At 43.2% G+C, this 25,188-nt stretch overlaps 2 protein-coding genes across 2 annotated transcripts; both read right to left on the reverse strand.

The window, feature by feature from the left end:
- Positions 1-216: 216 nt before the first annotated feature.
- LOC110300946 (protein FAM90A10) lies at positions 217-4,994 on the reverse strand. The gene is made up of 4 exons (XM_021171153.2): positions 4,884-4,994; positions 3,055-3,230; positions 2,719-2,800; positions 217-1,131 (listed from the first exon to the last, which is right to left on the reverse strand). The coding sequence occupies exons 1-4, from the start codon at positions 4,992-4,994 to the stop codon at positions 217-219; spliced, it is 1,284 nt and encodes a 427-aa protein (XP_021026812.2).
- Positions 4,995-18,467: 13,473 nt separating this feature from the next.
- On the reverse strand, positions 18,468-20,339 carry LOC110287938 (beta-defensin 13). Its single transcript, XM_021154425.2, has 2 exons — positions 20,282-20,339; positions 18,468-18,604 (listed from the first exon to the last, which is right to left on the reverse strand). The coding sequence occupies exons 1-2, from the start codon at positions 20,337-20,339 to the stop codon at positions 18,468-18,470; spliced, it is 195 nt and encodes a 64-aa protein (XP_021010084.2).
- Between the last annotated feature and the right edge of the window lie 4,849 nt (positions 20,340-25,188).

Consider the following 25,188-nt stretch of genomic DNA (forward strand, 5'->3'; position numbering starts at 1 on the left):
AGATCATGCTGAGGTGAGGCTAGTTGCAAAGAGAGGAAAGGAATGTGATCCCAACCCACCATAGGAGTGCTCATTTGGAAGTACCCTGACATGATACAGTCATGTCATCTACCTGGTTAATTCGGGAGAGGATCAGTCTGAAAGAATCTGGCCAGTCTGAGTAGGGGGTGGGGTGGTGGTGGTGGTGGTGTCAGTGTCTGCTCTTCAGGTGGCAGCTCATTCTCCATCACTGTTCTCTGAGGAGGAGGAGGAGACCTGAAGATCCTCATAGAGGATGCTCACTTTGACCTGTGATCCTGCTACCTCTCCTTCCTCGGGGAAGGTAGGGCTCTCCGAAGGAGGTGTTTGCTTCTCAAGGGGAAGTGGTGGGGGCACTGTCAGGAACCTGGAGCTCCAGAAGTTCTGACCGTGTCTGGTGAAGATCATTCTCAGGGCTTGGTCTGCAACATGGCCAGCCGATGCCCTGTGGGACTCAATACAGGGTCTGGTTGGGACCAGAGCAGCCCTGCTATGTAGCTGTTGTTGGTCAGTGCTGGGCTCCTGGGCTGCTATTTTCTTGCTTGTTTCATCTGCACCTTTCAGTCCAAGTCTGTTGGCAATGGGAGGAGCCTGACTGTCCAGGGTGCCCTTGGAACCAGTCCTTGCATGGCTCTTCTCTGGTGCATTTGTAGAGTTAAGTCTTCGTTTCTTCAGAGGATTCTGGCTAGGCTGTGTGGTGCACCAGGAAGCTTCCTTAGCTGGGGCCCCGAAGCTGAGTTTGGGGTTTTGTCTATTCTGGTGGATGACAGGATGCTGGCTGGGCTTCGTTTTCCTACTGGGACCCTGGGCTTTTGGCTTTTTGTGGAACAGTTTACTGCTTGCATTACTTTTGGGGACAGCAACTGGGTGTTGGCATGAGGTACCCTCTTGATCCAGTAGCTCTTCTGAGTTTCTTCCTTTGTGCCTGAACACTAGCTTGGCAACACCAGCGACAGCCATGCTCTGACCTTCCTTCTGCCTGGAATGTAAGATGTAGGAGCTGTCAAAGCATTGGGGGGCAGGTTTTCCAGGGCACATCTGCTTCCCAAGAGATGTTTTGACTGGTGATGCATTCATCTTTCTGATCCCAGGGATGCTTGGCATCCGTGGCTGCTGTAGAAAAACACAGATGGATGGAGAGATCAGTGGGGCACTGTCAGCATGGAAGGCAGTGAAGGCTTTCAAAACAACACCAGGAGCTCATGGGATTTATGATGATAGTTTGTAGCAGCTCGGTCTGATGTGAAAGTCATCAGGCTGTGGTGACCCACATTAGCTATCCAACACTTGCAGCATGGTGGGTTGGGAAATGGAAGGGAGAGAGTTGCAGTCTCCCTATAAGTGAACCTTACTCTGATAATCCAAATATCTCTCTCTCTCTCTCTCTCTCTCTCTCTCTCTCTCTCTCTCCCCAACCCCCATGTGTGTGTGTATGTGCGCACACATGTGTTTGTGTGTGTGGTCTGACAAGAGGTACATGATGTATAGATAGGCAGAGACAGCTAGGACCATCCTTCTGTGGTCATAGAGGAACAGTTAGATTCAAATTTCCATGTAATTTACAGCATAGTATTGAAAATTCTAATAATCTTGCTTGGGATATGAAGTAGGGCAAGAGGCACTGGCTTGCCTTGAATCTGTCTCTCCGCCAATGGTCTTTGAGGTGAACTGTTGTGGGAAAGCTACTGTCTGTCCCCAGTGATCTCTCTGCCTCCATGGCTAGCCCCATGCAGGGACCACCCATCTCGAGGTTCTCTTGCTGCTGATTGTGCTCACATTCCCAGCCATTCACCTCCTGTGATTAGCGGTCACAAATCCTAGAAACCTGGTAAAATCAAAGCTCTAGAGGCTTGTAATTTATCAGTCAGATTTATATTAGTAAATTCTCAACTCACAAAACGCCTGCACAATGAACTCAAAACTCAATTGATGTAAACACAAGCTACACACCCAGATGGGGCAGACACACCCTAATTATTATTTAATCATCTATCTAAGAAATCCCCAATACTTATGGCTCCCAGGACTGTGTGGTTCTGGCTCCTATTCCTCTCCTATAGATTCCATCTTGTCCCTTCCTCTCCTTCCTGTCTTCTGTCTGTCTCTCTCTGCTCCTCTCTAACATTCTCAGCCTGCCTTCCTTTTCCACTGCCCAATCACAGGCTCTCACCTTATCTTGTGCCTGCCCTAACCTGCATATAGACAGCAATCCACAGTGAATATTGTAGCCACCCGATTGGGATGGTGGACATAGATGTGCTCATGCTGCTTAGACTTCTCCAGTAAAAGTTTTGATTTATAGAAGCAGCAGACATAATCAGTTCAAAACGGCAACAGTCAAGACTGCAGACAGAAAATGCAGGTCACCAGAAAGCTTGGAGAGCAGGCACCGTTTGTCATCTGACCTCGGTAGGAAGGAGGACCTGGAGACCTAAATCCATGGGTAAGTGAGGAGGAACCTGCCTATCCTCCAGGTGAGCTGGTCTGTAAAGGAGGCCTACAGCAGAGGCTCACTCACCCATCCAAACCCAAGTCTGGCTGAACTATGAAAATGAACAAACGAATCATTGCTGCCAGAGAGGATTTGTGAAATCTAGCATGGACAGAGGACATGAGGTGAGCAAATAGGTCATGCAGAAGGAAAGGTGCAACTGGCAGAGCACAGAGGAAGGGACTTTCAGGGACAGGTTATCTACTTACAGCCAAGTTGACCCGCTGGTCCCCCTTTTGCGGCTTCATTGGAAATTTCTGGAAGGGAGCTTTCCTCTGCTGCTCATCAAACCTGTGGGACAGTCAGTGGTGTGGGGACATTTCAGCCTTAGTCTCAAATAGTCACTCAGTTAGTTAGTCACTCCGTCAGCCACTCACTCACTCAGTCAGTCACTCGTCACTCACTCACTCACTCACTGGCAAGCAGACTATTTACTAGCTCTCTGGCCCTTTCAGTTTGGAGACTGAGAGATAAGACAAGGTATCCCCGTGAACTCTGCTTAACCTGGAGCTTTCCCTTCCACCAGTCCTGTTCCCATCTCTTACCTCTGTCTGGTGACTTGACTGAGTTTCTGTAGACCATGGGGCCTGCAAGGATCCCCATTCTCTTTCTCTTTCCTGGCTCCCAGAGGCTGGGGGACTAGGAGCACATGGCCTTGCTTCATGGGGCACATTGTGCTTCTTACATTATGGCCAAAGGCCCCACAGTTTCTGCATTTCACCTGTGAGGAGCAAAAGGAGATATCAGTGAGTCACAAAAAGATCCAGGGACCTCTCCATCCTCAATCCCCCATAAAGCTAAAAGGCCCTGTAATGGTCTCTCTCCAATGACAACATTCACTACAGAATGGATTGAAGCTCTGCCTGGTTGTTTCTTTGAATCTGGAAGAGGCACCAATAATTGGGAGATATATAGGTGAAGATAGGGAGGGAGCCCTGTATCTTCCAATAGACCAATCCTGCCAGAGAGGAGAGGAGCCTTCTTCCAGTCTCTAGGTCCACATGCAGGGGAGCAGTTCCTTTGTCTGGCCTTCTGATACCTCTGATACAGTCAGGACCATGGGTCAGTATGACAGATATAGCTGGGCACCAGACCTTAGTAGACCCCCAGACATTTGCATAACTATTTCCAAGATAGAAGTACCCTTCAGGCCATAGAATTCATCCATAGACACTACCACCTGGCACCATGAAAATGAGACCTAATAGAGACCAAATCTAGTGGTTTAGGTACAGGGCCCTGATTGAGGGATGGAGCCAACCACCCATCTCCAAAATTTTAACCCAGAATTGCTCCTGTTCTAGAGGTAGTACAGGGGCAAAGAGTGAAGCAGAGACTGAAGGAAAGGCCATCCAGAGATTGCCCCACCTGGGGATCCATCCCACATGCAGCCACCAAACCCAGACACTATTGCTGATGCCAAGAAGTGCTTGCTGACAGGAGCCTAATATAGCTGTTTTCTGAGAGGCTCTGCCAGAGCCTGACCAATACAGATGCGGAATGCACTCAGCCAATGATTAGACTGAACTTGGAGACTCCAGTGGAGGAGTTAGGGGAAGGACTGTAGGAGCTAAAGGGGATTGCAATCCCATAGGAAGAACAATATCAACCCTGCAAAGCTCCCAGAGGCTAAACCACCAACCAAAGAGTACACATGGAAAGACTCATGGCTTCAGCTCATATGTAGCAGAGGATAGTCTTATCTGACATCAAAGGGAGTGGAGGCCCTTGGTCCTGTGGAGGCTCGATGCCCCAGTATAGGGGAATGCTAGGGCAGTGAGGCAGAGAGTGTGTGTGTGTGTGTGTGTGTGTGAGCACCCTCATAGAAGCAGGGGGAGGGAGGATGGAATAGGGGGTTTGCAGAGGGGAAACAGGGAAAGGGGATAACATTTGAAATGCAAATAAATAAAATATCCAAAAAGAAAAAACAAAAACAACCCCCACCCCAGAAAACCAAAAAGAATGGAGACCTAATCCATTCAAGCCCATGGTTCTGGGAAAGTCTTTGCCTTTCAGCCTGCCTTTACTTTTGGTATAGCATTTGAAATGTAAATAAAGAAAATATCTTTAAAAAACCAAAAAAAAAAAAAAAAAACCAAAAACCAAAAACTGTCCTGTTGTCCTTGAAATACACTAACCTAGAATTTGATTTCTGTGCACACAACTCACTGGGAGAAAGGGTTAGTGGCCCACTGGGATTCAGAGGACCTACCTACCCAGTACAGTACCAGCTGGCTACTCAGGACTTTCTATTGCCTTAAACCTATACGCCAGTATTCTTCTCTAGTGAATCCTGCACAACACAGAGATTTTGTGGTGCAGCCCTGTCTCACCTAGGCCCAGGACTGGCTGACACATACAGGCCACCACTTACTATACTGTCCTCCTCTTTCAGTGATGGAAGAGTCTGTTCCCATGAGCTTCTTGGCTCTCCCTGGGCTGTTTGAGCTGGAACGGCTGGAAGGCCCTTGATTTGTGACTCCATTTGTGGACCTGTTGGCTTTGATTTCCTGAAACAAAAGTTAACAAAAGTGTTTCAAACTACGGAATTAAGTTTTGTGATTTGCTAGGAACATGTGGCCTGGTGATGGTTACCACAAATGAACCCGTTTCTGTGTTTCTACCTCCCAAGCATATTCCATCAGGAGACTTAGGGACTTGAAGTTGTAACATTCAGGGAATGTTTCACTGCAAGAATCCATCACTGCTGCCAAAAATTTGAATGAGAAAGTACTATTTAAGGGAAATGCCGTTACCCTCACATGCGAAATTCATCCCTGAACTTCAGATTCATTTCAAAACACTCCCATCTCTAACCACTCACCTCAAGAAAAATCAGATAAAAGATTTCCACCTGAGAGCCTGTCTTCTCTCTATGGTCTCTTTAGTGGCTTCTCTGAGCTGTGCAGTCTGGATCCGCTCACCAGGCGTCACTTTCAGGAGGTGGAGAGAAACACACGACCGAAAAGAAGGTGTTGCGCTGGCTTCTTATAATGTCCTCTCAAGGTCATGGCCTCCATGATGCAATCTAATCAAAGTAGCCATTTAAGAACACCTGATCTTTTTTTAAATTTTTAAAAATTTTACACTCCAGATTTTATTCCCCCCTCCACCCACCCCAACTGTTTTCTACATTTCATACTCCTGCCCCCCACCTCCACGAGGATATCCCCTCCCCCCCCCATCTGATAGAGGGCTAATATGCAGAACACCTGATCTTAAGGCATCAACACAGAGGCTTTAATCTTGATTTAATACTTAAAGCCACTTAATAGGGAGTGGAAATCCCTAAGTTTCAGACTGAAGATGCTTGGGAGGTGGAAATGCAGATATAGGTTCATTTGTGATGGGCAGCAGAAGACCATGTCTGGCTGTTCTTAGAAGATTGGGAATAGTTCTAACACAAGAGCCAGCTATACCACTCCTGGGCGTATAATCAAAGGATGCCCCACCATCCCGCAAGGACATTTGTTTAACTATGTTCATAGCAGCTTTATTTGCAATAGCCAGAAATCAGAAGCAACCTGGATGTCTGTCACCTAGGATATATATCTTATTTTCCCTTCTGAGGAAGATTCAATCATCCTCTCTCAGGCCCATCTAATTGGTGTTCTGAAAGCTGCTTGTATGCTTATAGGCATATCTCTGGTTTTTTTGGGGGGGAGGGGGGAGAAGGGATTGAGGAATTTTTTCCCTATGATTTTGTTAAAAATCTTTTCTGGGTCTTGGAGCTGGAACTCTTCACCTTCTTCTGTTCCTTTTATTCTTATCTTAGGTCTTTTCATGGTATTCCAGACTTCTGGATGTTTCGTGTCAGGAATTTTTAGATCTGACATGTTCTTTGACTGATGTATCAATGTCTTCCATTCTATCTTCTATGTCTGAGATCCTCTTTTCCTTCTCCTGTCTTCTGTTGGTGATGTTCACATCTGCTGTTCCTGTTCTCGTCCCTAGGTTTTCTGTCTCCAGGATTCCCTTGGCTTATTTATTTATTTATTTATTTATTTTTAACTGCCTCTATTTCAACTTTCAGGTCTTGAGTTTTATTTGTTTCCTTCACCTGTTTATTTGTAGTTTCCTGGACTTCTTCAAGGGATTTATTCATTTCCTCTTTAAAGGTCCATGGCATCTTTATAAGATTGGATTGAAGGTCATTTTCTTGTGCTTTAGCTGTGTTAGGACATCCAGGGCTTGCTGTATTATTATAGCTGTGCTCTGAGGGGACAATGTTACTTTGGTTTGTGTTGATTGTGGTTTTTTTTTTCCCCCGAGACAGGGTTTCTCTGTGTATCCCTGGCTGCCCTGGAACTCACTCTGTAGATCAGGCTGGCCTTGAACTCAGAAATCCACCTGCCTCTGCCTCCCAAGTGCTGGGATTAAAGGCGTACGCCACCATGCCCGGCTGTTGATTGTGTTCTTATGCTGGATTTTCGCCATCTGATTATCCATGAACATTCCTGTTGTAGCAAGTGTTGGGAATGCAGGCCTACTTGGATGTTCCTGGGCCTCCATATGGCAGCCTTGGGCCAGGCAATGGAGCTCAGGGGGCAGTGGATGTTTCCTAGAACTTGGGTGTACTCCTAGGGACAAAGCCAGATGGGGATGGATTTGGGGTGGGGGGGGGTAAGGGATTTTTCTTGTGTTGCAGGCCTGGTGTATTAGATGGCAAGGTGGTGGGACAATGGAGCTCTGGAAGACAGCCAGATGCTTAGGACACTAGGGTGTGCCCCAGAGGACTTGTCAGGAAGAAGAATTCAGAGCTGTTTTAAACCATGCATTAAGTGTAAAATCATGAGCTTTCTTCTGAATGACAACTTGCCAAGGTTTAGACACAAAAGGACTCACATTAGTTGTATGTGTGTGTACATGAGAGCACATGCAGGTGTTTGTGTATGTGTGTCAGAACACATGTGACCGTCACATGGTGGCCAGAAGAGATTGTCAACTGTCATTCCTCAGACTTTATCCTCTTTCTTTTGAGACAGAGACTCTCAGCAGTTTGTCTCTGGCCACATCTGCTAACCTGAGCTATCAGTGATACGCTGACAGCTTTCACAGACCTGGGGTCACAAGCATGGGTCTGTGAATACCTGGCTTGGACTCAGGTTCAAGTCTTTACAAGGAGTCAATTGCTTTTTGACAGAGGTATCAGAAATACTCTCAACTATTACCTTCTGACAGAGCTAAGTTTGTTTTAAAAGCTGATTTTAGGGTCACAATTACAATATACTGGAATTATGTGTAGTTTTAGTTTTTCTTTTGAAATACCAGTTATTATTTTAATAGATAAGGAGCATTTTTCTAAACATTTCCACTGTTCCAATTTAGCTCAAAAGAGCTTTTAACCCCGTGATCCCAGCGCTCTGCCATTTATCCCATGTGTATAACTCACCCATTAGGATATATCTGTCCAGACAGCAAAGGGCAGAAACACAGGATGGGCAGTAGTGACTTCAAAACGTTTATTGAGAAAGGGACGAGAAATGCTATGCCAAAAAAAAAAACCCATCTTGCAAAGGAAGGGTTATTGCGTGATATGGCCACTAGAGGACGAGATTGCCTATCTTCTCAGCACTAAGAATCTTGTACTATTTGTTGTGTGATTCAGAATCCACTTTTCATACATTTTCTTTTCTCTCAGTAATTTTCCATTCACTGGCCTCTATGTTGTCTCTTGTGGTTTCTTACTTTTCAATACTATATTTGGACACAAACCCCAAATCTCACTGCTACAGAGAGATACTGTTTCTGTGGCTTCCATTTCTATTGCTCATGTCCAAACAAACAAACAAAAACACCAAAAAACAACAATAACAATAAAAAACAAAGCAAAAAAAAAAAAAAACCCTCTGTGTGATGGTTTGTATATGCTTGGCCCAGCCCCAATTAATTGTTGTTCTTATAAGAGTTGCCTTGGTCATGGTGTCTGTTCACAGCAGTAAAACCCTAACTAAGACAGAAGTTGGTTCTGGCCATGCTTTTGTTTAGAAGAGTGTGGATTTGGGGACTTTGGACTTGGAAAGCCATGGGATGCTTTAAGTGGGGCCTAACGGGCTATCCTAGTGGGAATATGGAAGACTTTGTTGCTGAGTATGATTTGACCTGTGCAGACCTGGCCCAAGAGACTTCATTGGAGAACTTCAGAATGTGGCCTAGAGACCGTTTTTGTGGTATTTGGTGAAGATGTGGCTGCTTTTGGCCCTTGTCTGAAGAGTCTACCTGAGTCTAAGGCTAAGAGATTTATATTAATTGCACTGACAAAGGAAGATTTAAAAAATCCCAGCAGAGACGTTGTTCTCTGATTAAGTCTTATGAGGAGTGTTTTGAACAACCAAGCATAGCAAGCTTAGAAAATAAAAATATAAAATATATGGTCCGAGTATTAAAGAGGAAGTGAAATGTAGCTGAATCCTTTGTTCAAAGGTATTAAATTGAATCAAGTGATTGGTGACCTTGGGGCAAGATCCTACCCAGCTAAATTTGGATCCAGACCTGGTGGCACACACCTTTAATCCCTGGAGATAAAGCCAAGGATATCTCTGAGTTCAAGGCCAGCCTGAGATAGAGTAAATTCTAGGTGAAGAAAAGTTTAAATCCAGACATGGTGGTACATACCTTTAATGCCAGGAGACAGGTATGCAGATCTCTGAGTTCAAGGTCAGTCTACAGGGTATGATCCAGGCCAGCCAAGCTTAGGCAGTGAAGGAGTTGGAAAATCGAGAGCTGGTGACAATGTAATAGAACATGGGATGGGCCATGTTCCAGCTCCTGCAAGCAGCAGAACTCAGCAGCTTTGGTCATGTGGCTTTGGCTTTGAGTGAAAAATAGAATGGACTACTGGGACAATTGATGTTGGATAGCTGGAGCTAAGAAATTAGTGGTGATTAAGAGACCAGCATCACTGAGGTAAAATCTTCTGGGAAGTGTTTTCTGAGAGCACAAAGAAGCTGTATTCCAGAGATAGCCAAGGTTGTATCTAGTGCTGCAGCTGGACTTGGAAATATGTAAGAGTCACCCAGGTGGTACTGGTTTTGAAGACATGAAGAACAGCTGGGGATTGGCATTGTGAGAGGCCATGGAAGGCCATTGGTGAAAATGTAGCCTCAGTTTTAGTTGATGGTTCAGGACTGAAGGGGTCATGCAAAGGAGTTGAGGCTTGGCACCATGAAGAGAGCCTGTGAGAGGCTTTTGGTAAAGCCTAGTTGCAGTGGAAGACCCCAGTGTATTGGAGATGTCAGGGCCATGGGATGATCACCAAGAACAGCAGCAGCAGTGGAGTGACTCAACATGAGCTTAAAATGCTACAGAGGGCAGAGCTGGAGAAGTGGCACCAGCCCTTTGGAGGAGCACAGAAGATCATGTGTGGATTCCAGACACTGAAACAAGAAGCTATAACTTTGAAGTTGCCTTGGAGGACCCAAGATGTTCGAGATGCCAGAGCCGTGAGATATCTGCTGTGGAAAGCTGCTAACAGGGAGTGGAAGCAGTCCAGGAGAAAGAAGTTTGTTGCTGTCGACAAAGATGAAAAAGGAGTGGAGATCTGAAAACTGCTTTGGCATCAAACATGGTGATGCAGAGTTTGGAATTTGCCCAGCTGGTTTCCTGTCTTGATTTGGGGATTACAGTTAAGTTATGGGATGAATTTCAGAAGAGACTTTGAACTTTGGGTTCTTAACATTGTTAATGCTGCTATAGACTATGGGGACTTTGGAAGTTGGACTAAATGTACTTTTAAAATTATGCTATGGCTAGATATGGCCTCCATAGACTCACATTATTGATCAAGCCTATGGGGGTCAGGAAGTGGAATGTGATCATTTATATATGCTTGGTTCAGGGAGTGGCACTCTTAGAAGGTGTGGCCCTGTTGGAGTAGATGTGGCCTTGTTGGAGTGGGTATGTCATTGTGGGTGTGGGCTTTAAGACCCTACTCCTAGCTACCTGGAAGGGAGTATTCTGCTAGCAGCCTTCAGATGAAGATGTAGAACTCTCAGCTCCTCCTGCACCATGCCTGCCTGAAAGCTGCCATGTTCTCACCTTGATGATGATGGATTGGACCTCTGAACCTGTAAGCAAGCCCCAATTAAATGTTGTCCTAATAAGAGTTGCCTTGGTCATGTTGTCTGTTTACAGAAGTAAAACCCTAACTTAAACACTCCATAATACGTTTAGTAAATATCATTGAATATTTTTTCTTTGACAAAAGAGGAAAGCTTTTAATGAGTCATAGCACTCAGAGAAACTCTGGATTGCTGCCTCAAAGAAACCAAAAGAATTATGTATCATAAAATGGAAGTACTGGGCTGGTGAGATGGCTTAGTGATTAAGAGCATTGACTGCTCTTCCAGAGGTCCTGAGTTCAATTCCCAGCAACCACATGGTGGCTCACAACTGTCTGTAATAGGATCTGAAGCTCTCTTCTGACATGCAGGTATATGTGCAGGTAGAGAACTCATTAAATAAGTAAATAAAATCTTAAAACAAACAAACAAAAATGGTTAAAAAATGGAAGTCCTAATAGAAAGATAGAATATAAATTATAAAATGGAATGAAATAAAAATTTGGGGCTAATGGTTCTGGCCACATATGTGGCAGAGGATGGCCTTTTTGGACATCAGTGGGAGAAGCCTCCCTTGGGCCTGAGGGTGTTTGATGCCCCAGTGTAGGGGAATGCCAGGGTGGGAGGATGGGAGTGGGTGGGTGGGGGAGCACCCTCATAAAGGCAGGGGGAGGGGGAATGGGACAGGGCTATTTCCAAAATAGAGACCTGGAAAGGGGAAAACCTCTGAAATGTAAATAAAGAAAATATCCAATCAAAAAAAGTTGTGGCTAATAATTTGAATATCTGAAATGCAAAATATCATAGAGGATTGTAATATCAAAATGTGAAGTCACCAAAATGTGAAGAAAATATTCAAAGAAAATGAGGTTGAGTTTTGTAAAACACACTTTATTGAATATTGAGCCTCTGTTCATTAATTCAATGTCTGATACAACTGAATTTAAAGTTTTACAAAACCATTGTTTTAGATATAGACCAAACAAGCTTGAGTTTAGCTATGCACAGTATGTAAAACGGCATTGAACTTACTAGGCATCAACAGGGACATCTCAGACACACACACACACACACACACACACACACACACACACCACAGATGCAAAGCCTTTTGCTTCTTGGATTGTTGACCCAAAGAGTACTTAGTTAGTTGGCTGCTTAGAAACATCTCTTGGAAGCTTCCTCTTAAATTCTCCTCCTAGTAGTGAGTGAACCATGCTACTACTCCTGTAAGGCGACATTCTGGAAACTACTTGCACTCACAGACAAATGCCACTTATGTGAGAAGTTACTCCCTATGGCCATAGCATTTTCTCTGAGGAGCTTCCCAAAGTCTCCAGATAACATTTTTATCTTTACCAGACATGAGGCTACAACAGGGAAGAAGATCCACCATCTTTTATCATCTACCCTGAAAAGAGTCTTTAGTCAAGTTTCTCATCCTTAGATTCTACTACAACTGTCAGGCACTGCTGTGCACATGCCATGGTACATAAAGCCCCATGGGGTGTGAGCTAAGAAAGAAGCTTGGTAATGTATAATTACCAATTGTGCTGGACAATCCCTAGTCCTGGTAGACACTGGGATCTGGCCCTTCCTTCCCGGAGACCTGTCAGGGTGGAGATTGTGACAGGTATTAGCCACAGATAAGCTTCTTATTGGTATAAGCCAGAATTACATTTAAAAATCAAATGCAAATTAGCAGTAAAATACATATTGCTTAAAGTGGATTAATTATTAAAATGCTATAACCTGATGATGTTTAAAGGTAATTAAGAAACATTTCAATATAAACTGACAGCATGGAAGACTTATTTACTCAGGTCTTAAGCTAGCTCATAAATATTATGGATCTTTCTTTGCAAGCACTGGCTACCTGTGGTAACAGCTTGTGAATAGTCATCAGAGACAACCAGCACAAACTAACTTGTGTGGGTTACAGGGAGAAGGACAAAGAACTAACATTAATGTAGTAAGATGTCTTTTTGGCACTGACACCTAACTGACTCTGTGTGATTGAGCTTCATCAAGACAGTAGGCAGTCATAAACTTCTACTGTGCAAAATGAAAACATTAAGAATTATCTATAAGATTCCTTCCCATATTGATAGTGAATAATTTCACTGTCCTCAGACAACATTCTCCACTCTCAATTCCTAAAATCCTCAAAACTATACTGTTTATGTTATTCATTTCTGAAAGGCCATATTCATTCAAAATAATCACTTGCAAGTTAATTTACAACATATTTAGGAATGTATTACAAAGAAGCTCATCATAGTTAGTAAACTTTTAGTGTTATAACTACGAGCCAGCAAATCATTTATCTCAATTGGGCACATGTGTATTGTGAACATACAGCTTAGACATATGTGCATGCGGTGTGTGTGTGTGTGTGTGCACCCGTGTGCTTTCACATGCTTGTCATACTGAGTCAACAGATTTATGATTATACAACCACTTCCAAAATTAAGATACACAATAGTTCTGTCACCTCCAAGAGCGATCTAAGCCCCTGGAAGCCAGCCACTCCCCACCCTGGGCAGGACGAGAACTCAGGGCTCAGAAATGTTGATAAATAAATGCTATGGTATCCAGTGAGACTCAAAGCCACAGGGTTGAGTGGGTACTTCAAGGTAGCATGTGTAATAAGGTGGGCAAATGCAGTTCCATAAAAAAACAAAAACCACAAAAAACACAAAAACAAAACAAAACAAAACAAAAACCAAAACCTAAGAAACAGGCAGAGACAGTGAGTGGGTAAAGTCAGCAGAGGAGATGCCCTTAGAGAGATGTAGAGAGAATGGGAAAGGTGGGGGCCGAACCACATTGTAGAACATCTCAGAGAAGGCCAGGAAGACAAATGCAGATCCTAGACTGTTGCCAGCAACTGGTTCCTTTGTGAAGAGAGCAGTGGCTTCTTTATAAAGACACATTCCATTGGTTTGGTGACAGTAGACTTTTCCACAGGCTGTAGAGAAGACATTTTGAAAACTGGGAAAATGTGCATTGCATTTCTAATCATTTGACACTGAAAGAATGACCAAGCCAGCTCAGTCAGTCAACAGGGACTCAAGCGAGGAAGTAAGGATTGAGAAAGAAAGACAATTTGACAAAATTATAACCCGGCCCCAGCCAGTGCTGAGGCTGAAGCAGCTTCACTTTTCTCCAGCCTGCTTTTATATCATTCTCAGTACATCCAAAACACGTGGTCAGTTCTCAAGAGAAGTAGCAAAAAGAAGATCACACAAGAAAATAATTAAGTAGAGAGATCACACAAGGTAGTGATTCATCAAGGCAGGAAACAAAGCCCCGTGGTCACTGTTTCTGACATTTTTATCTGAGCCTACTTCCTTGTCTGAGCCCAGTGACAAATGCCAAATTCCTAGAAGTGGCACCAAAAGGTCTCAACAAAAGAAAGAAAGGAAGAAAGAAAGAAAGAAAGAAAGAAAGAAAGAAAGAAAGAAAGAAAGAAAGGAAGAAAGAAAGAATAAAGGGAGAAATAAGATGGGTAAATGTGCCGAGAGATGTTCTGCTAGGTTCATCTGAAACAGAATTTACTTGATCAGGGCAGAGGTTCCATGGTCTCTTCTGGCCTAGTTTTGAGAATGTGAAACCACAGAGACAAGTACTAATACCACGATAATTCTTGAGAACATGCTGTCTTTCTTATATTAAAATTCATATTCAACATTTTACTTGAAGTCCTAGCCAGAGAAATTTGACAACAAAAGGAGATCAAGGGAATACAAATTGGCAAGGAAGAAGTCAAAATATCACTTTTTGCAGATAATATGATAGTATATATAAGTGACCCTAAAAATTCCACCAGAGAACACCTAAGCCTGATAAACAGCTTCAGTGAAGTAGCTGGATATAAAATTAACTCAAACAAGTCAATGGCCTTTCTCTACACAAAGAATAAATAGGCTAAAAAAGAAATTAGGGATACAACACCCTTCTCAATAGTCACAAATAATATAAAATACCTTGGTGTGACTCTAACTAAGGAAGTGAAAGATCTGTATGATAAGAACTTCAAGTCTCTGAAAAAAGAAATTAAAGATCTCAGAAGATGGAAAGATCTCTGATGCTCATGGATTGGCAGGATCAATATAATAAAAATGGCTATCTTGCCAAAAGCAATCTACAGAGTCAATGCAATCCCCACCAAAATTCCAACTCAATTCTTCAACGAAATAGAAAGGGCAATCTGCAAATTCATCTGGAATAACAAAACTAGGATAGCAAAAACTCTTCTCAAGGATAAAATAACCTCTGGTGGAATCACCATGCCTGACCTAAAGCTGTACTGCAGAGCAATTGTGATAAAAACTGCATGGTACTGGTATAGCGACAGACAAGTAGACCAATGGAATAGAATTGAAGACCCAGAAATGAACCCACACACCTATGGTCACTTGATCTTTGACAAGGAGCTAAAACCATCCAGTGTAAGAAAGACAGCATTTTCAACAAATGGTGCTGGTACAACTGGCAGTTAACATGTAGAAAAATGGGAATTGATCCATTCCTATCTCATTGTACTAAGGTCAAATCTAAGTGGATCAAGGAACTCCACATAAAACCAGAGACAGTGAAACTTATAGAGGAGAAAGTGGGGAAAAGCCTCGAAGATATGGGTACAGAGGGAAAATTCCTGAATAGTACAGCAATGGCTTGTGCTGTAAGATTGAGAATCGACAAATGGGACCTCATAAAATTGCAAAGCTTCTGTAAGGCAAAAGACACTGTCAATAAGTCAAAAAGACCACCAACAGATTCGGAAAGGATCTTTACCTATCCTAAATCATATAGGGGACTAATATCTAATATATATAAAGAACTCAAGAAGGTGGACTCCAGAAAATCAAAGAACCCCATTAAAAATGGGGTGCAGAGCTTAACAAAGAATTCTCACCTGAGGAATACCGAATGGCTGAGAAGCACCTGAAAAAATGTTCAGCATCCTTAATCATCAGGGAAATGCAAATCAAAACAACCTTGAGATTCCACCTCACACCAGTCAGAATGGCTAAGATCAAAAATTCAGGTGACAGCAGATGCTGGTGAGGATGTGGAGAAAGAGGAACACTCCTCCATGGTTGGTGGGATTGCAAGCTTGTACAAACACTCTGGAAATCAGTCTGGTGGTTCCTCAGAAAATTGGACATAGTACTACCAGAGGATCCCACAATACCTCTTGTACTGGCTAGTTTTGTGTCAACTTGACACAGCTGGAGTTATCACAGAGAAAGGAGCTTCAGTTGAGGAAATGCTTCCATGAGATCCAACTGTAAGGCATTTTCTCAATTAGTGATCAAGGGGGAAAGACCCCTTGTGGGTGGGACCATCTCTGGGCTGGTAATCTTGGTTCTATAAGAGCAGGCTGAGCAAGCCAGGGGAAGCAAGCCAGTAAAGAACATCCCTCTATGGCCTCTGCATCAGCTCCTGCTTCCTGACCTGCTTGAGTTCTAGTCCTGACTTCCTTTGGTGATGAACAGCAGTATGGAAGTGTAAGCCAAATAAACCCTTTTCTCCCCAACTTGATCTTGGTCATGATGTTTGTGCAGGAATAGAAACCCTGACTAAGACACCTATCCTGGGCATATATCTAGAAGATGTTCCAACTAGTAAGAAGGACACATGCTCCACTATGTTCATAGCAGCCTTATTTATAATAGCCAGAAGCTGGAAAGAACCCAGATGCCCGTCAACAGAGGAATGGATACAGAAAATGTGGTACATTTATACAATGGAGTACTACTCAGCTATTAAAAAGAATGAATTTATGAAATTCCTAGGCAAATGGATGGACCTGGAGGGCATCATCCTGAGTGAGGTAACCCACTCACAAAAGAACTCACATGATATGTACTCACTGATAAGTGGATATTAGCCCAGAAATTTAAAATACCCAAGATATAAGATACAAATTGTGAAACACATGAAACTCAAGAAGAACAAAGACCAAAGTGTGGACACTTTGCCCCTTCTTAGAATTGGGAACAAAACACCCATGGAAGGAGTTACAATGTTTGGAGCTGAGACGAAAGGATGGACCATCTAGAGACTGCCATATCCACGGATCCATCCCATAATCAGCCTCCAAACGCTGACACCATTGCACACAGTAGCAAGATTTTGCTGAAAGGACCCAGATATAGCGGTCTCTTGTGAGACTATGCCGGGGCCTAGCAAACACAGAAGTGGATGCTCACAGTTAGCTATTGGATGGATCACAGGGCCCCCAATGGAGGAGCTAGAGAAAGTACCCAAGGAGCTAAAGGGATCTGCAACCCTATAGGTGGAACAACAATATGAACTAACCAGTACTCCCCCGGAGCTCGTGTCTCTAGCTGCATATGTATCAGAAGATGGCCTAGTCAGCCATCAGTGGAAAGAGAGGCCCATTGGTTTTGCAAACTTTATATGCCTCGGTATAGGGGAACGCTAGGGCCAAGAAGTGGGAGTGGGTGGGTAGGGGAGTGGAGGGGAGGGTATGGGGTCCTTTTGGGATAGCACTGGAAATGTAAATGAAGAAAATACCTAATAAAAATTTTTAAAAAATTCATTTATTCATTGGTATTTATCTGTGCAGTGTGTGTCTTCATGAGTTTCCCTGTTACTTGAACATGCAGGTGCTGAAGGGGGCCAGAAGTCATCAGGACCTTTGAAACTAGAGCCACAGCCAGTTGTGTGTGCTTGGTCTGGGTGCTGGGGATTGAAACTGAGTCCTTGCGAGAGCAGTAAGCACTCTTAAAAAAAAGCTGGGCCACCACCCCAGCTCCTAGCTCTTATTTTAAAACATTTTCTCAAAAATACCCCTTCTTTTAACAAATAGTTTTATTTGGTTCTTTTATTTTAATCTTTGCAGGATACAAGCTTAACAGGGCTGGCTAGGAAAGCTACATGCTAAACGTGGCCTGTGAAATACACTGGACTTCCAGTTCTGGTGACTTAATGCGAAGGAAGGGCAAGCCAGAGTGTGCCATTTTTCTGCAGGGAGCATTTGGGGGAAGCATCTTCTTGTTTTCTTTGTGGCTGATTGTTTTCTCATCTCCTTTCACTTTGGCTGCTGAGAACTACCAGACCTTTATCCATGGCCTTTGTTCTGTCTTTGTCCAGAACACTATTTAATGGACATGCTAAGAACATGAGATGTCAAAGCCAGAAGTCTAAATTATAAGTGCAGTAAATCATAGATTGAATGTAGCCTCATCTGTTGTTAGGCACTGAGTTCAGGACTTTTGAGGACTATGAGGTCTGCACAGGCTATGATTTAAGTTCTCACAGTACTCGGCCAGCTTGAGACACATTTATGCTACAGCCAACGTTCATTTTGATGCATTGAGAGCTCTGTTCTATATGGAACTCAATGTTTTAGGGCATCCAGTATATGGAAGTCAACTTAAATAATTTCTCACAATGTGTGGTGGGGCTATTGCTGAAGATGGCTATGTTTAGCAGATAACCCATTTACTCTGAGGGTCAAGTTCCTTCTATTTACAGGTATCAGAAATTTGAGGGGAAGACCTATTGTCAAAGATCTGCTTAAAGCTAGGGAGAGAACTAGAGAAGGCGGCTTGTCTAAATCATGGGCCAACTCTTCCATCTTACCTGCTTTCATGTTTTTTTGTTTGTTTGTTTTTGTTTTGTTTTTATACTTTTGTTGGAGAATGGAACAATCCATAGACTGTGATAGAAAGAGTGTGTAGATTTTGTTATCAGGACATAGTGTCAGCCCCACAGAAGGTCAGACCCAGGGAGGCCATTTTCCACTATACTAGACACTGAATAGACCTGACTTCCCAAAGCCCAAAACTGGAGAAGAGGCCAGTGAGGGACAGTCCCGAGAAGTTTCTTCTGAGATTCTGCTCAGGGCTGGTGCTGAGAGTTCAGTGTTTCTTTCTTTTCCTGCAGCACAGGAAATTGGCTTGGCAGGTCCCAATCTTTTGCTCGAAGGTAAAGCACTCAGCTTCACATTGGCCATTCATCTTTTTGCAGAGGAACCTTCTGTACAATGTGCCCCAGGCTAGGGGGAGAGAGCCACTGTTAGTTATCTAGTAATCTTTCACTAGGATAAAAAGAGAACACTTCATTACTTAATCAGAGAGCGACAGAGAGACAGAGACAGACAGAGAGAAACAGGGAGGCAGAGGTAGAGACAGAGACAGATAAATGCATGCACACACACACACACACACACACACACAGAGAGAGAGAGAGAGAGAGAGAGAGAGAGAGAGAGAGAGAGAGAGAGAGAGAGAGAGAGAGAAAGAGAGAGAGAGAAGCAGACTCCTGGCATGTCATTTGCAATCAGTGCCCTTAGCAATCATCTATAGGAGTCACACATGTCACATAGAAAGAGGTCACATAGAAAGAGAGTGTCTCTCCCTAGGAAGGCAGCAATCCACTTCCCAACTCCAAGAAACAAACCTTCCCGACAAGATTTTTTTTTCTTTGTACTTCTAATAGTGTCTGATATAGATCAAAATGCAAAGACAGTATGATTGATACTATAGGCAGGTCAACAATAAACCATGCCAGATAGCATATGATCTTAATGTTTCAGATACAAAATCAGTCAACAATGCTCTCCTTATTGGCACTTGCAGAAAAGAAATGCAAGCACAGAGTTCAAGAACCTAACTGGGAGCCTAATTTGCCAGGGAGAGCTCATCATGGTCTGTTCCCAGGAGAGCTCACCATGGCTGTTCCCCAAATGCTCCTATGTCTGTGTGGCCTCTTAGCACGGTTCATGTAAACCGGCTCCTGGGGAGGCTTTCTGCATCTCCCAGAGTGTGGTCTGTCCTGCTCCTGCTCCTCTGTACTTGGCATTCTGGCTTTTAGGAAAACGGTTTGAATTAAAGCTCTATGTCTTTCCTCACTCAGTTACTAATCTATTACTTTCAGGGAATCTATTATTTATTAACAGATATAGCATGGCAGTACATTTCCAGAAAATTAAGGACAAAGGCTCTGCTTTAAATAAAAAAAAATCTCTGCTTATTTTGTATAGCTGATGAACACAGCTGGGGACACTGTCTCTCTCACAAGTGGTAAGGACACACGGTCTGGGTCTCTTGTCTCCCTAGAGCTTCTGCTGTTGACACACATACCCAAGACAATTAGACACTTGAGAGTTATTCAGTAGGATGGGAAAACTGGATACAGGGAGTATATAGCAAGGGTGTTTGGGGGGGGGGGTAGCCAGATTGTTGTAGGTTATGCTGCACAAACAGATCTGTTTAAAGAACCCCGATTCTCAAGAGCAAACAAATCAGGGTGGTACCACTATCTATGAGGTCCCAAAAAAACAGGTTTGAAATGATCTCACAGCAAGTTATTCGAACCAACTACCAAGACATGGAAATGTTGATTTTTTTTTTCCATTTTAAAGCAGTCACTTTATCATGTGCTGGCATATGTTGAGATTGAAAACCAGGGAAAGAATCTAAAGGAGTGAAGAAGTCCAAATCCCTGCGCAGAACGACTGTCGAAGCGGCCCAGGTGCTCCAGTCCTCGCTGATCGGAGTCAGCGTAAGCTTTCTCTTCTGCTCCTCGGCTTGGAACGACGTTTCCGGCCCCTGTGGCCCCAGACTTACAGACCACAGAGCTGAAGGGCGAGGTTCTCTGAAGTTAGCTTGTTTTCCAATGACAGATCCCCATCAAGTTGGCAACACTGCCACTCCAGTGACTTTCCTCTTACCTGGGTAAAGTTGAATGAGAAGAACCAGCCCAGCAACAATTAAAGAAAAGATTCTCATGTCTCCAGGCAGCAGGGGAGGGAAGATGGAGAAGGTACAGTAATGGAGCCCAGTTCCTTTATTAAGGAGAGGAGAGTAAGATCCATACTAGTGCTCAGAAACAGCCTTGAGGGAAAACTATTTTCCATGCTCCACTGAGTGACGTGTGGGCCAGCTGATGGTCCTTTTGTCTAAGTCTTTTATTAGAGGCAAGGCAGAGAAAGCACCCTGCCTTTTTGCCTGAAATATTCTATTTCCTTTCTTCTTAGGTGTCCCTCATTTCCCTTCATGTTTCATCTCCAGGACCCCCAATTCCAGAAAACCTACAACTATCCACCCCTTTCTTCCTATAGTAAGGTTTTATGTATAGTCTACTTGTTTACAAGTTTTATCTACCAATTCTTAGTTAATTGATTGAAACTGGCATAGTGGCTTTTGTGGGATAAGTTAGCTATCCCAGTAGATACTAAATGTCATTGAAGAAATTGGATCAATTTTGAGTTCTTTTCTTCTAGTGGGTTAAATATCAGTGGTGTTTAGGTTTCTAGTGATAAGCTGTCTGCTTAGGGTAATTCATGGCTAAACAAACAATTAGATGCAAACTGTCATTAAATCTTTCAATTTTATGCATATATAAGACTTTCAAAGATGGTATAATTCTTTTTTTATTAGATATTTTCTTCATTTACATTTCAAATGCTATCCCCAAAGCCCCCAATACCCTCCCCCCACCCTGCTCCCCATCCCACCCACTCCTGCTTCTTGGCCCTGGCATTCCCCTGTACTGGGGCATATGATCTATATTCTTTCCATAATCATTTGTGGTATAAAAGCCATGTGTATTTGTACTGCAGATATTTGCAGTCAGTAGGCCTTAATTTTGTCCTAAAACCAAAGGAGACAGTGTAAGATTTTGTGCAGGAGAGTTATCTGGAAGAATATTCCAGAGGAAAAATCTACCTCCCTAACAGAGTGAACGCTTAACAGATCAATTCTCACACTAATAGTAAATAAAGTTCTGGAAAGTGCACAGCTGCCGAAAGTATGTGTAAGATGCAATGAAGTCGGGTATACTTTAGAGAAAAGAAAACATGTAGGTAGAGAATGAGTCGGTGAGTTACCAGTGATTCTTGGTGTGTAAGAATCTTGGCCCTCAGTGTGAGCTATGATGGACCATTTAAACTGTAGGGCTTAGAATCCACCTATGGTGATACATACCTGTCCCGTACTCAGGAAGTGGAGGCAGAGAGTTTCAGGCCAGCTTAGGCTACATAGTGAGTACCAGCCTAATTTGGTCTCAGACTGACTCTGTCTCAACAAAACAAAAGTGAACCCCCAAACTATGTGTATAGTGTAAGCTAATTAGGTCACTGGGACACTGTCTTTAGAAGGAGAACATGGTTCTTATGGGGACTCACTATCCTAGAGAGGTTATAATAACAGTGACCTCCCCACTCCCCATACTCCTGCTTCTTGCCTTCCATGCTGCTGTTGACTCTAATCCATGCTCCTCCAGGATGCCATCGCCAAGGTTTGACATGGCCTGGTAGACCATGAAGCTGAACACAGATGCTGCCTGATCATAGATGTAGGCCTGTCACTGGAATAAACTTTTTAAAAATAAAGTACCTAGACTCAGTTGTTGTGTGTTAGCAAAAGAAAAACAGGCAAATACACTCGCCTGGACCTACCCTCAGTTGATGACCCTGTTCAACACTTTATGAGAGCCAGAGCCAGAAATGGGGGTGCTTAGGCCTCACACCATCCCCCTTAGGCCCAGAATCCCAGAATCTCTGACCTTCCTTTGTGTTACTTCTCCAGGATTCAGGGCTTCCTTTTGACCCCAGCTGTCACTTTCTTTCCATTTCCTGAGCAAGGCTGATGGCATCGGTGACACCAAGTACTTTGCTTTGGAAAAGCAGGAGAGGTGTCCTGAAGATGGGGTCCCTTCCCACTGAGGGGCCCAGGGTACAAACACACCAACACACCTGAAAGCTTTCTGTGAAAGGGTTGCCTAGGGAAACTCTCCAGCTTCAGCCGAGCAAACTCTCAGAGCTTGTTGCCGCTACAGTCCAAGAGGGCCTCGTGACGTCTCGAGTTGGCAGGAGAATTTGGATGTCTACGCCATCCTAGTTCTGTTGGTTTGCAGAATGCAAGACCTGTGGGGATGTGGAGGCTTTCAGGAAGGTTCCAGAGAATGTGGCCTGTATACAGGACTTTATAGCAAGGCCAAATTCTCTGCAAAGTGTCCTGGAACAGGTTTTGTACAAAGTTTGGGGGGTGAAGTCTATACTTTGACCAAGACCCTAGGGTGTTAGAGATACCAAGGATGTTGGATCTCTGCCAAGGAAAGCCACAGTTACCAAATAGTCTATAAGAAGCCATACTTGCTGCAGAAGACAGGGCAGTAGTATAGAGATAGGGCTAGTCAAATCATCTGGAGTTTACATCATGTCACCCCATGTCCCAGATGCCAGGCATGGAGCAGAAGGTTTTAGTGTTTGCTCAGCTGGATTTTGGTCTAGGTTTGGGCCATGATTATCCTCACAATTATTCTTGAAACAGAAATTTTTTCTGGGTGACATTGTATATGGAAAGCATGTCTTTTGGATTTTTTATGTTTACATATATTCACAGCTGAGTTTTTGTTGAATCTCAGAAAAGACTAGACATTAGAATTTTGATGTGTCAATATTTCCTTCAATTATTTTAGAGATCTGCTTTTAGGTGCAATGTTTTGTATATTGTATCTCCTCTCTTGGATGGATACTTCAGTCATAAAACATCCTTGTCTGTAATATCAGGCTTTTTCTTTTTTGCCAAAGTCTATTTTTACAAGCTATTTGTCTACCACTTCTTTCCAAAGTTTCTTTAAATGCAAAGTTTTTAAACTATACAACTTAAACTTTAATCTGTTAAACCACATTCTGTTAATCTCTAATTGGGATGGTTAATTGATTTTTCCTTTAATGTAATTATCAGTAAAGTAGAACTTATATCAGTTTTGTTATTTGTTATATATATATATATATATATATATATATATATATTTACAAGCAATTGCCTTTGAGATTATCACTAATGTTGCAATTCCTACCCAACTCTTCCATGGTAACACCAACTTACTTTCAGTAGTAACCTGGAGCCACAGCCTCAGTTCTTCAGCTCATTTTGACATAGAAGTAAGTTGGTGAGTTTTGAAGTGAGGGGTTCTCTTGCTGGTCTTGAAGGATGAGATTGCCGTGGACAAAAGCAGCTGTGAGCAGGGGATGCTAAGTGGTCTGCCCTTGCTACAACTGCTGAGGTTGGCCCCGGACTGTGTCTGGAAGACCTTTTGCCTCTGATGGCATTGCAGCTCGAGTGGATGCTTTATTGTCAGTCTTGTGAATCTCTGAGCAGAGGACCCAGACTTCTGACCTGAGAGAGTTTGAGGTAGCGTGTGCCCCGTCAAGCTGCTAACTTCGCAGTGTGTTCTTATACAGCACATGGATAACAATTGTATCTTAAGGTGTGTGTGTGTGTGTGTGTGTGTGTGTGTGTGTGTGTTCTGTAGAGAGGCCTTTGCATGTTCTCACAAGGCTGTGGTGCTCTCCAAAGCAGTGAGCAGTTTCCCAAGGGGTTGAAAGTCTTTGTAATTGTCTTCTTATCCATTCATCTCATTCCCAGAACTTGATACTAAAACCCCTTTATGCTATGTTCTTTCCTAACAGACCACATCCTTAGCTGTTTTCCCCTAAGGATGCCTTTGAGTCAATGAACCCATGTGATGTTTTTGTGACCTCTATAAAACACACATCTTGTTGCCCTCTATCTAGTATCCCAGGCTCTGCCTGTCAGAAGCTGCACCTGCCATGGGGGAGACAGGCGAGAGCTGAGAGAAAAGCAGTAGCTTTAACATGGGAAATGAAGCCTCTGGTGGGGAAATAGCCCTGTTTCTATTGCTATCTGCTATTTTCCTAGCAGATTGAATTGAGTAAACTCAGCCCAAAGTCAGGAACACTGGTGGATGGGGATAGGATAGACCAGTGCTGATGTTGCATAGTTAGAAGGAAAAGAGTAAGAGAAGATCCTAGGCACTAGATAACTCTGTGCATAATACTGCTCAGGTTCATGCATCCCCATACAACTGATCAAGTGTGAGCCCCATGACTGTTAGTTTTGACTTTTAGTTTTTGAAGCTACAAATTTTATTTCACAAGGCGAAAGTTAGTTTTTCATCTGCAGATACCCTATGCAAATGGACATTTTAATTAATCTCTAACTATTTCCTTTTGCAGGTAAAAGGACAACGCAGTCTTAGGAGCTCAGGCATCAATAGAGTAAATGAGAGTTGTTTTAAAAGATGCATCACAGTTGTTATAATCTGTGGATAATAGTACATTACCTAATCAAGAATCAAAGGAATGCATTTTTTTCTTGTAGTCTATAGAACTACAAAGCTGTCAACATAGAGGAGCATGGCACTTTCGTTTGTCTATTAACCCCATAATAATTAGTATGTTAGAGACACAGAAAGAGGTAGTGATGCACACACTGCCCCTTGTCTCCCAGGTTTGCTGTACCACAGGCAGCCATACAAATAGAATACCTGTATCAAATACAAATAAGGATGATAGTCACACTCTCAGGTGACCCTGAGCCCTATGAGAAAATCCTGGAAAGAACATTTATAAGTTATGAGTGTTCTGGAGACGTGCAGTCATGTCTGCTTGTGTAGAAGGCATTCATTGCTGTTTTGACTGTGGTCATCTTAAAATTAGAATGAAGCACAGAAGCAGACTTAGTGAGATGGGCCTGAGCAGTGCTGATTGTGGCCCTGTGAAGCCACAGATGTTCTCTCCTTGACCATCCATCCAGCACGGCTTGGTCA

This window comes from Mus caroli, unplaced genomic scaffold (assembly GCF_978045245.1).
Source record: "Mus caroli unplaced genomic scaffold, Mus_caroli_1 scaffold_10, whole genome shotgun sequence".
Taxonomy (NCBI): Eukaryota; Metazoa; Chordata; class Mammalia; order Rodentia; family Muridae; genus Mus; species Mus caroli.

What these genes read in the sequence shown, in the direction of transcription:
- LOC110300946 (XM_021171153.2), bottom strand. Translation starts at nt 4,994, where the DNA reads ATGGAGTCACAAATCAAGGGCCTTCCAGCCGTTCCAGCTCAAACAGCC. An exon ending in TGAAAGAGGAGGACAGTATA is followed by an intron (nt 3,231 to 4,883) that starts GTAAGTGGTGGC and finishes TGCTCCTCACAG; the next exon opens with GTGAAATGCAGAAACTGTGG. An exon ending in ACCAGCGGGTCAACTTGGCT is followed by an intron (nt 1,132 to 2,718) that starts GTAAGTAGATAA and finishes GTTTTTCTACAG; the next exon opens with CAGCCACGGATGCCAAGCAT.
- LOC110287938 (XM_021154425.2), bottom strand. Translation starts at nt 20,339, where the DNA reads ATGAGAATCTTTTCTTTAATTGTTGCTGGGCTGGTTCTTCTCATTCAA. An exon ending in TCTCATTCAACTTTACCCAG is followed by an intron (nt 18,605 to 20,281) that starts GTAAGAGGAAAG and finishes CTCTCCCCCTAG; the next exon opens with CCTGGGGCACATTGTACAGA.